At 38.1% G+C, this 12,271-nt stretch overlaps 1 protein-coding gene across 1 annotated transcript in view; it reads right to left on the reverse strand.

Moving 5' to 3' along the window:
• Positions 1–2,577: 2,577 nt before the first annotated feature.
• SIM1 (SIM bHLH transcription factor 1) overlaps positions 2,578–12,271 on the reverse strand; it is a 45,428-nt gene continuing 35,734 nt past the window's right edge. The window contains exons 10-11 of the mRNA XM_065632033.1: positions 4,992–5,397; positions 2,578–3,407 (exon numbers count right to left, since the gene is read on the reverse strand). Coding sequence (XP_065488105.1) covers positions 2,677–3,407; positions 4,992–5,397 — 1,137 coding nt within the window. The 3' untranslated portion in view covers positions 2,578–2,676. The remainder of the gene's footprint in view (positions 3,408–4,991; positions 5,398–12,271) is intronic.

Here is a 12,271-nt window from a genome sequence, read left to right on the forward strand (position 1 = left end):
CTGTAGTACAAAATAATATTGACACTTAGACTTATTTTTATATGTACTAGTAGGGTTAATATGATACCAGGTACCTCTACTCTAATTCGCTTGGCAAATTGTATTTTAATACTGTACAATGAGACTCCAAATACAAGTTTATTCATAGGAATAAGTGAAATAAATATGTATCCAGAACTAGATTTATCAAAAATACTTTTTCATCCCTATGCTTTAGGAATATATACAATTGTTGGGGTGAAATAAGTCCATTTTGGTCCATTCCTTCCTCTGAGTTAACAGTTATCGAAGTTTTTCTTTCCCTCAATTATTTGCCTTGTTTTTATCTTCAAACAAACAAACAAACAAAAATCTCTAACTGCTTCTCTTTATGACCTTTGTTATTTATTTGGCAGTTAGTCAAATAATCTTCTAGCCAAATCATTTTGTTCTCATTTTGCCTTGGCTAACATTCAATGCCCTGTCTCTCATTTCTGCCGCTAGTTCAAATAGTTTTAGACCATTATTTATCTCTCCTCTGTGAAGAGCTTGGTGCACACACCAGTGACATTCCCTCTTACTCTTTTCTCTTACAAAGATGACGGACCCAGTTTATTTAAAGTTTTTATTAGATTTTTCAGTCTCTTTATCTTTTGCTGAGCTCTGCTCCACCTTTTCTATTATGAGCTTTAGATAATAAAGACCAGACTGTGTTGCTCTTCCTTTTGTTCAACGTACATTTCAGCAGGAGTGATCACACTGCAGTCAACAGAGATTGCTTATGGAGTAAGGTACTACTCAATTCAAGATTCACAATCTGCCTTGGAGTGATCAGGACTATACACAATATTCCAAATTCAGAGAGGTAATTTCCTCTGCTTTCAAGTACATCTCTACTTACGTGGCTTATAATGTTATTATTTAGCTTTTGCTTCTGATTAGTTTTATTTGAAAATAGATATTTTTAACCCACCCATAGCATGCTGGTTTATTTTTATTCCCATTGATGACTCAGTCCCATATGTCGAGCTTCTTAATGTTACAAATGAAGCAAGGCTTAGTGCTAATCTCATTTTAGTAACCACCTCAAGTCCTCTCACCTCCACATTGGTATAATAGGGAGGGGCAGTCCTGTTCCCATTTCAGTCAACTTCGAGACTTTGTATAAATGCCATACAAAGAAGGACAGGTTTAGCAATTGTGCCTACAAATGCCCTATTTTACTCTTTTTTTTAGCATATGCTTTTTATTTACTCTTTTCCAATCAATTAGTATCTCTTTGTTCATGAGATTATTAAAAATTGCAAAAAGTTTCTCTGTCTCTTTTGATGTTTTCTATAACTCTAGGACAGGCCCTGATAATATCAGCATTCTTAATACAACTGAATTTCTTGGAATCCTGATTTCCCTCCATATTTTTTATGTACATGACTGATTTTGATATCCCTAGTATGTTCTGGCATTCATTAAATTTTCTGCTACAAGCAAGAAAAGAATGCATACCCCTTTTTCGAAGTCATACCTATTATTTTACTGTATCTCAAAGAGGGCAGTTACAATTTTCTATACTTTCTTAATTTACTCCAGAACTTTATCAGAAGCAGCACAAACTGTCATACATTTTTATCTATTCTCACCTCTCTTGTTTTTACACTTACGTAATTGCCTTTATATTTTACCGCAAAATTTTTATGAATCTATTGAGGTCCTTCTGTGTTTCAAATGAATTCTTAATTATTCAGCCATGTAGAACCACTTTTCCTTATTTCATAATTATTACTAAATGGCATACATAGCCATAGGGTCAAACGCATTTATCTTGGACCACTCCTCATTCCAGCCTATTCTCCCTGTTTCTCCTGACAATTTTCTTCCATTTCACTCCACTACAGACCTTGTATGACCTTTCCAAAATATGAGGACAATCTCTCATCTCTACATCAAGACAACCAAACCCTATGTATTTCTCAAAACTACACTGAGAAAGGCCCTTTTTCTTTTAAATACAGTAGAAGTAAATATTTGATTGTAGTAATCATAAGGATACTGCTAATTTGACTCCTTTCAAATCAAGTGTACGTAAATAGCTATGCATGTGAGTACACAAGGAAATAACAATTCTGAGGTGTTGTTTCTTCTTTCTCCCCTTTTTGATTTTGTGTTGGTTAGCCATGGATGCTTTATTCCATGAAGCAGGGTAACACACGTGGCCATTAGGGAATAAACAGATCACCAGAAGCACATATATTGATGTGTGTTTTGAAGGAACTCATTCCAACTTTCTGCGTAAAAAGAGTGCATAGCAGTTTTGTTGGCTGGAACATGTGGGGCACACACAGTTCAGAAGGCCTGCCCTTGGCAGCATTTCCAAAGACTACCTCTTACACAATGTGCATAAATTGCTCTGCTGGCCTGCCCCAAGCACTTCCTGCCTAGACCTCTTCCATCCTTCTCACCTTGCATGGCACTAGCTTTGAGTTTAGTTCCATTCACTCTAACCCTGCATGCCAGTGCATTTTTATTTTTTAAAAGTAATGTGTGTCAAGTAACTTTTCCCCCCAAACCTTAGATTATTCTTTCTAGTGCACTGTGGTATATCAAATGCTGGTAACGACAAGGGCATGAAAACATATAATATCTTCCAATTCAATCTCAAATGTTATTTTTTAAAGCACAAAACTTTTTAGAAAAAAAATGTCAGCTTCCATTGGTTATTATAACAGATGTCCCCTTGTGTCCTTGCGCTGGATCTTGCTGCATCCTTAAGTGAGAAGTCACATCAAAGTGTGATCCATTACAGCCTAGTGAATAGTTTCTGATGGTTTCAGTGTCATATAAATGCTCCAGGGCATATCCAGTTAATGTGTAAGCATGCTTATCAAAGTACTGCCTGTGGGAGCTGTAATAACTTGGAGAGGCTGCTGGGTGGTCCCCTGGGGTTTGATGAGGGGACATGTCTGAATGCAGGTAGTCTTTAGCTAGTACCAAGCTAGATTTTGATATCCGGTCAGAATTGGGGCTGCTTATCCTAGACAGTGCTGTGGGGCTGTTGTCATAGTCATTTTCATGTGGGCTCATAATCTTTCCGTCTCGTTGCTGGATGTGTTCACAGGGAGGAGTGTTGGCAACCATCGGGACACGGCAGACATCCCCTGCCAACTGCTGCTGAGGGTAGTTCGCAAAACAGATAGCATGCTTCTTCCCTGTGCCATTAATGGACACCAGCGGATCAGGAGTCGTTTTCCGCAGCTGTAGTCTGTTTTCTTCCTCTTTAATCATTTGCTGGGTGGCTCTTATTAGAGTTTCAATTTTGCTGGGCTCATGTGGGCTGCTCTGATATTGCTCAGCACGGTACCGGTCACCTGATTCACTGGCAGAGCCAGGATCAGGAGAGCTAACAACACTGTCCTCATCCCAGTGTCCTCTCCCTAGGAAAGAGAGAAAGGGGAGAAGCATTGAGGTTGAAAGAGGTAAGCAATCTTGAAGAACAAGTACTCTGAATGTTATTTTACAAACAGAAAACCAAGACAGAGGCAACTGACTCTTAACAAAGTCACGAAAAATGACCATGGTAGACCCCTTGCTTTTCAGTGACAACCTCTAGTTTCAGTTTTCTAGTTTTCAGCTGAAAATATACAAAGAAGAGATCTAAGCACCTCAACACAGACATTCAGTGCCATCTAAGATGGTCTAGGGTAACCAAGCATCTGCGTGAGCCCAGCAGATGCAGCACCAACTCTACAGGAATTCTGTGTCTCGTGGAGCAGCTAGAGGCCAAAGCAGGGTACCCTAGGGCACATCAAAGTGCCCATGATACAGATGTTCAGGCCCGTGATCCCTCACTATCTCTTTGCACCAGCAAAGTCTGAGTGAATTTGGACTGTGGTGAAAACAAAAATCTCAAGGAATTAAAAGTGTACATGAGTCCACTGTGTCTTCTTAGCACTTTTCAGGAGCTAAAACATAGACAAATAAAGTATTGTGGAGTAGTTTGTGGCCCCATGGTGACTTGATGCAGGTTACACAACAATAAATAGAAGTAATGACGCAGTTATTCTTCTTTAGAAGCATAAGAACCCATAGCTGGTAGACAGGATTACTGGGAAAACATGATATCACACACAAATATTTACTGTATAAACTTTTAGAATGGGAAACCTATGTTTTGACAGATTATTTTAGTAGATTTTTTTTTTTTTTTATGCTGGAATCTATCCTTAAAACCTTATACACTGATTTTTGGGTCAGTTGCAATCTTTCAACTCTCAGCCTACCCTTTAAACTCAAGGTACTTTGAATTTATCCAAATCCAAGATCAGCCTTTCGCTGTGAATTTTTGCTCAGTTTCAGCCTCTGAAGACGTGCTAATGCACTGAGGCTGCAACCTGCCAGACACCAAGCAAGGCTTCAGGTTTGGTGCTGAAAGGATGGAGAGACTCAAATTGACTAAAAGTTATAGCTGGGGAGAAATTTCTGAAACCAAAAGTAATGTTTATTTGAATTACCAATTTTAAATAAAAGTAAACAGCAAAACTTACAGAATCTAATGATAACCAGGACAGAGCAAAGAAGTCATTTGGAGAACAATTTCTCCAAAGACTTTAAAGGTTTTTTTAATATCTAGCTTGGGTTTAGTTCTAACTAATTTTGTGCTAAATATATTCTATCCAAAGTACTTTGATATTAAGTCAAATAAATAACACATTTCTATCGAGTGTATAAAATTGTTCCTATTTTTAAGATCATCCTTAAGATCTCACCAGTCAGATATTCCCACCTTAATTTTACAGGCTAAAAAATATACTAACAAAATTATATTTTGCTGCACATAAGCCAGACTGTCAAACTCAAATTGAACTGTAAGTATTCCTCATCTCCATAGACGCAATGTCTGAGACAAGGACATGCATCGAGAGTCTAATTTTCTGTCTCTCACATAAACAGCTGCATGCTTACATCATGTTGCTTTATCTGACGTGGTGCCACTTCTGAAAATCCTTGTTGTCTCTTACCATGAATCCTGTGCACTGACGTTATGTGGGGCATGCTGTTTTCATATGCTTCTCTGCTCTCAGGGGATGACTTAGTCAGAGGCAATGCTGAACGAGAACCCCACCAGCTCTCCCTTCCTGGCTGTGGGGTGCCCAGGAAATACCGACCAGCTTCACATCTGCCTCCTTCACAGGCCTGAGTATGGAAGTGTCTGTCATCGGCCAGCCTGGAGTGATCGAGTGCAAAACCATAGCAGAGAGCACTGCGGTCTGAGTACTGTCTGTAGGCACAGGAGACGTCGTGGTGCTGGGAGCTCGGTCTGTCCACAGGCTCCAGGAGCTGGGGAGAAGCCGTGTCGGTCAGGGGGCTCCCGCCCCACTGGCTCTCGTGGTCAGACTCGGATCTCTCGGTGTGAAATCCAGAATACTGCAAAACAGGAGAAGAAGCGGGGAAATTACTGCGCCTGAGAGAAATCTGTGAGTAACTGCAGTGAAAACACAGAGTACGCGTGTGATGGGGTGATTTTTGTGAGCAAGCCCACACGTCTGCACCTTCTGATTGGACTCCTAGTCCTTTCCTGTACAACACTGTAATGAGCCCACAGATGACAGGACAGACCTCATGAAAGTCTAAAACATCCCATGTCAACCCTTAATAGCCATCTCCTTTATGATGTGTGATATTAGGCTCTGCAACATCAATGTTGCGATTCAATATTTTTTTAATATGTCCAGGTTTTTCTTATTGCTTTGAAAGCTGGTGCTTATGCTTAGGAATGGTGCTCAAGTGCTCCCCAGCAAAACGCTTCCAAAAGGGACTGAAATAACACCACTCCTGGAGCATCTTCGCATATTAAACTGAAACTGAAGGTATTCAAAGTTCTTTTTCTAAGGGTTCCCTCTCTTTTCCTCCTATTTTGTTGCTGATTTTTTTTTCTTACATGGAGTGGTATCTTGGAACTTCTACCCTCCTATTATTAGCGAAAAGAAAGCTTCCTGTAGATCCTAGGACTACCAACACTACCACAGAGTAAAGCTCCAAAGTGATGGCAGATGAGTAGGAAGCCAAAAATGACAGCTCTGTTCCAATGTGGGAACAAGGAAAATCCAGAAACTATTTGCCAGAAAAGGCAATCTCTAGCCAAAGCAGGCAGAGTGGGCATTTTGGCAGTCCTGTTCAAGCAGGGCCTTCCCTACACAGAAGATGAAGTCAGCAGGTGGTTGGAAAAGCAGACAGAGTAGGAGCATGAGCATTTGGTTAGAGAGAAGTAAGCGTTAAGTTAAATGTCACAAATTTCTAGATATTCATAATAAATGTTTTAAACTTGTAGTTACTTTCTGGGAAAAAAAAAAAAAAGAAAAAAAAAGTTTATTAAACCTCCTAGGATTTAGCTATCTCATTTCAAAATATTTTTATTTATTGGAACTGTCCAACTCCATGGAATATCTTTAAATCAATTTCACCCATGATTATAGATTGGGATGAGACCAAAGCTGTTCATGCTTACCTCTTCAGTACTGAACACTTGTGTCACAAATCAATGTATTACAATATGAAACCCTGGAATTCTCCCCTTCCATCACTCACTTTCCAGATGCCCACTCTGCCTTTTCCTTTAATAGACATTAGGCCTTTCTCTCCTGAAAACATAAGCTTACCTTCCTTTTCATTAGATTGAGTTGCTACGAAACTCCTCATTATCAGCCTGGATCAAGGTTTTGTGCACTTACCAATTGAAAGTACTGACCAGATGTTTGACTTACAGAAACTTAAACCATCTGTGCAACATCAGTAGTGGAACTACTTCAGTTTTGGCATTTAATTGGGTATTTTTTCAGTATCCCAGTTCATATTTATGAACACTGTTTGTTAACACAAGGGGTTATTTAAAGGTAAGAAAGAAAGGGTCATGGCTTTGAGGAGCTCGATTATATTTTGTTATTAGTTTTCAGAAGAATATCCATGGGCAAAAAGCCTACCAAGTAGATATGGAGGAGGCCAGAAAGTTAGTGCCACCATATTCAGCACAAGGTCTCAGAGATGAAAGGATAAATATGATTTTGCATGGAGGTAAGATAGCTACAGAGCAACAAAAGAGTTACATTAAATGTCAGTAACTCAGTATAAGTTAACCAGGAACTTTGTTCAGCCATCATAGTGTTATGTGACCAACTGTAAAGTCTAATTCTTCTATTATCATTTCAAATCTAATGCTTAGATCTGCTTAATCACTAAGATATCTTCATAAGTACAAAGTGAATTATTGTAAACTTTTTGACAAATATATTTAGATGAAATTAAGATTTCAATTAAAGCTTAGAAATTGTTAATAAAATTTTGACTCTTAAATTTTAGTTTAAAAGGAAATTGACAAAAATAAAATTACTTCTGTACCTATTCTTAATTTCAGAGTTCTTTTTAGTGCTCTTTTTGAGTTTGATTTTTATAAACTAGATTTTTTTTAATTTAAAAAGTTAAGATGAAATATAAGATAATAAATGTAAGTATAAAAAAAAGTCAGAAGTTCATCTATTTTCTTATTAAAACCAAAACTGATAGCATATATTTCTGAGGAGGATAAGGAAAATTCATTTCTAATAATACTGTTACGAAATTTTATTTTTTGCACAGTTTGTGATGATAATAACTGCTAGAGATTCTTTCAAACTGAAAATTCTTAATTTCATTTAGCTCTAACAGATACTCTTCTATTAGTTCTCTCTTTTTAAGGATACATCAGGGTCCAACCTAGCTTCTCTTGAAGGGAATTACTTCATTTAATTGAAAACTTGCTCTTTTATTTTATCTTGAACCTCACCACAAGGATTCAATCGCACAGGCCTTCATGCACTTTTCTCAAAGAAAAGGAAACCATTTCAAAGGGTACATGTTCAGTATATCAGAAATGCACCATGTAATGTCATATAACCATTTAGTTAAGACCAACAATACTTCATGCATATTTGTACTTGATGTAAATGACAATTATTTGAGATTTGACCCGTAGCAGCTGCGAGGCTATAGACAGAACTAAATTAACACAGTGAATTGCTTGCAGACCACATTGGCTACTGTGGTTTGATATGGCTGCTTATTCTTAAGATACAACATAAGCAGACATAGGCCAAAAATATGTCTAATTCCCTTTAAAGCTAATCACATCTCTATTTGGCATCATCAGGCCGCCTCTACTGCTGCAGTCCTACTGCTGCCTCTTCTGGGAGTCTGATGTTGACAGGTGGAGACTCCAAATACGGGCATGCGTGACATGTTGACAGGGGGAGAAATGAAAGGATGATCAAAGATACTGCTTTGCTGAAACGGGAGTTGGAAACACTATCTCTCAAGTCAGAATTAGGCTCCCACATGTCAAGTGATGAAAGACCATAGAAAATGGAATCAGATTTAATGAAAATTATGGTCAATTAAAATTAGTGAAAATACATACATCTTTTTAATTCAAATCCTTCCTCACTAGAAGTGTTTTCCTTGCTGCTAATTTTTGCCTTCTGACTCCTATCAGGCAGAAATTATTATTTTTGGGGTTTTTTTGACAGAGTTCAACCAGCAGACAGAAGTTAAACATGATAAAGAACTTCAGACAGGCAACATCTGAAATCACTTCAGGTGATTTCTGGATTGTCTTCTGGCATAAACAACAACAATAAATAAATTAAATTGTCCTCCAGCTGGTTTATGGAAACTGAATTGCCACCTCCAGATGCAGAAATGTCTTCCAGGCTGCTAATCCAGTGTACCATCGCAGTGAGAGTACAAAGGCGGGATTAGCACTGACAGAGAAAAGGGTTACAGGCCATCATTGATGCTTTTTTCACTCAGAACAAAACAAAACAAAATCCACAAAACAAACAAAAACTTCAGGAGAGCTGAATTGGCAGGGAAATAGGAAAATATCAATTCCACACCTAAGAAGAGATTATTTTATGAAAGCCCATGGACAGTTGACAATTGTAGTATTTTGGGGGTGATTTTCTTTTTCCTGACCTTTCATTCCTGCAGGTGTCCCGCTGGCTTGAGCTCTCATCCTGTCATACAACGCAACATCAGCCTGCTCTACACACCATGCCAGATGCTCAAACAATAGATGTTATAGATATCTGATTTTTCTGGCAGCCACCTCAGGTTTTTATCATTATAAACATTAAATATATGGTGAAACCCTCTCAGAGCCCTCTTTTCCATGAAAAACTTTCACTACATCAGCAACAGCAGCTTTCCTCTTGATTTGTGTCTTAGCCATGAGAAAAAACATAACAGATGCAGACTGCATTGTACTAAGAACATATGCATGCTTTTAAATCACTTTTATCTTACTTTTTACTAATGTAATCCTGAAATGTAAAATATGTTCTTTTTGCATTCACTGTTATAGGCAGAACAGATGGTGAAAGGCTTAGATTAAAGTAATACAGCATGTCCATTAAAATAACCCCCACTGCTGGTGACTCTTCACCAGATCAGGAGTTATGTTTACTATAAAAAGTGGGGTATGCTTTGCTTTTGAATACACTGGAAGTTCCCAAAGCTTTAGGCTACAGGAAGAAATAAATAAAAATAATAATTTTTTTGAAAGTTGACTAGAATTCAGCCTGATTCTGTGATCTTTACTCCACTGGGTGATATTGCAGAATTAATCCAGATTATCTGTTTAAAGGAGCTGTAAAATCAATTTACCTCCAAAATCAGGTGGATTAATATACACCTACTAGAGAAGGGTCTTAATTCCAAAAATTCATGCATGCTGTGATGCACACCAAAGCTCCCATCCAACAGCCCTTGGGTACATCCTTACTTATATGCATGTGTTCATTTTATATACATATAACCTTTATCCAAGAACAAGATGAGATATGAAGCAATAAACATTTACCCAGACCTGACCATAAAACATTTCCATTAGAGGCAGACTACAGACAATTTAAAATATTTTCTTTAAACAATCATCATTAATGAGAGATTAAACTCCAAAGCAGTTCAGACGATCACAATTAAAACGTTTTTCCAATCTTGTTGTTATTTCCTGTGTATAGAATAAATGAGGTCCAGGGCTAGCTTTTGGGAACACAAAATAAATGAGGTCCAGGGACAGATTTTGAGAGCCACTCACAATGATTATTATTATGGAGGAAGACTGCAGGCATCTTTTGACCCAAATCAGAACTTTCTTTTTATGCAAAATCTCTCTTAAGTCGTCATTTTTCACATTTTTTCACCTCCTCTTTCAGCTCTCCACCTCTCTGGTAAGACAGAACTAGAAGATCACTGTTCAATGTGTTTGGGCAAGTCTAGAGCTATCTCATGAATTTTGGGTTGCCCTTCTCTCTGTTTGACCTTCCATTGCCCTGGGACTGGCTTCACAAAACTCACCAGCCCACTGTACTAAAGTCACTCTGTTAATCAGATGCAGACCAACACCGCCAATTTAACAAACTCAGTTTTTCCATGAACAATCTACAAGTGCCATACTACACTATGACTGCTTTTTCATAAGATTTGAGGAAAAAAAGCATTAACACTGTCTTCGGTGACCAAAACATCCATTTTTTGCCCTAGTATTAAACATACAGCTGAAACTTATTATCACGGTTTTCTTACAATTCACATCTCATGTATCTATCCTAGGGGCACAGAGCTGGCAAGGGAGAGGATTGTCAGTCAACACCCAATAAAGCACATGATTTCCTTTTCTCTTCAAGAGTGAAACAAAGTAAATACTAAGGAGAAAGAAATTAAAAAGAAAGTATGTATATTTTAAATCTCCTAGGTGCCCTTAACTTTAAGAAAAACTTTGCCCACTGCCATTATTTTACTGGTAACTTCCTGCTTCCTTCCTCCACCAAAACCCAGGCCCCCTTGTAAGCCAAAATCCATGCCTCCACTTTTCTGCTGTGGCTTTTGAGTCACACTCTAATCCTCAGCAACTGACTGGCAAATTACATGGACTGGAGACTGAGGGACACAGGCCATACCACCTGCTGCATGTTCTTCAAAACAGCTTTTCTCAGTCTTTCAACAGTTTATTCAGTGGTGGAGAAGGATGAGAGGGATGCAAAGCCAAGCTGCCAACGTTGCTTGTGGTGATGTGCTACAATGAACGGAATGACCATTTTTCAAGATACTGGCAACTAGTGCGGCTGCTTCTTTTTGAATGATGAAATCTGTGACTTTACTACCAGGCAGCTGGTAATGAGGATGCAAAATGAAACTGGAGACTAAACATCCTGAGCCTTCAGACAACAATCCCTGATAAACCAACAGTCTCAACGTTGCACTAGGTCAAGATTTTTTCTGGTTGCAAGGAGATTAAGGAGGTACTGATGAAGGTCACACTTTCAGAAAGTGAATTGATGTGGAAGGATAACAGGTCTTCAATTGGGATTGTCCTGCTAGCAAATGAGGACTTCTGAAAGGACTATATAAGGGGAGATTAAGAGTAATTTCATTAAATCAAAGATGGCCACCTCAAAACTCTAATTTAGAATTAATTATAGGTATCTTTCCCAATGCTTTAAAGCAGTTTCATTACAATTGTTTGGTGTACCGCATTCTAGAGAAAAACTCTTCTTTAACAACCCACGGAAATGTATGTGAACAAATTATTAAACAACAAGAGCCACAACAACCTCTGGCATAATTAGATTCTTAAAATGAAGAATCCGAGTTCATGTCTATGCACTTGGTTAAATATTCCCTGTGCCAATAGCAGATGTCATTTAACTGAAATTCTTACCCTTGGTACTTTTGAGGGGAAAAAGAAAGAAAACAAGGAAGTGATGTAAACACTTGGGTTCATATTGTACACTCTTAGTGGTCAGTTTAGAAAACACTGTGCCTGCAGAGAAACTGTAGTCATCAAGGTCATTATCAGTTAAATATTGACCTGGACTCTTTAAAAATACATAGCTCTTCAATATTACATCATGAATGCACACATTTATATCCATTGTGTGATGGCATACGGTCAATAAGACTTGCATCATTATTCACTAAACATAATGGTTATTTCAACAAACAGACTTATTTGAGCCAAAGGGTTGATAATGTAAGTATGCACATTGTCTGCAAAAATCAGTTGCATAAACATATTATGTAAGCTCCAGTTCAGAGACCAAATCAAGTCTAGTCCATTCGCCAAGCAGGGACATGTTCCTTTCACATTAGGCCTGAAAATGAAATCTGGGAAATTAAAGCCTACTGATGCCAATGGCCACCTCCTAATGCTTTCTCCCTTTCAAAGCTTTGTACATAGAAAAGCTTTCTTGTTCCAGTCCAGCAAGTT

This window comes from Caloenas nicobarica, chromosome 3, assembly GCF_036013445.1.
Source record: "Caloenas nicobarica isolate bCalNic1 chromosome 3, bCalNic1.hap1, whole genome shotgun sequence".
Lineage (NCBI taxonomy): Eukaryota > Metazoa > Chordata > Aves > Columbiformes > Columbidae > Caloenas > Caloenas nicobarica.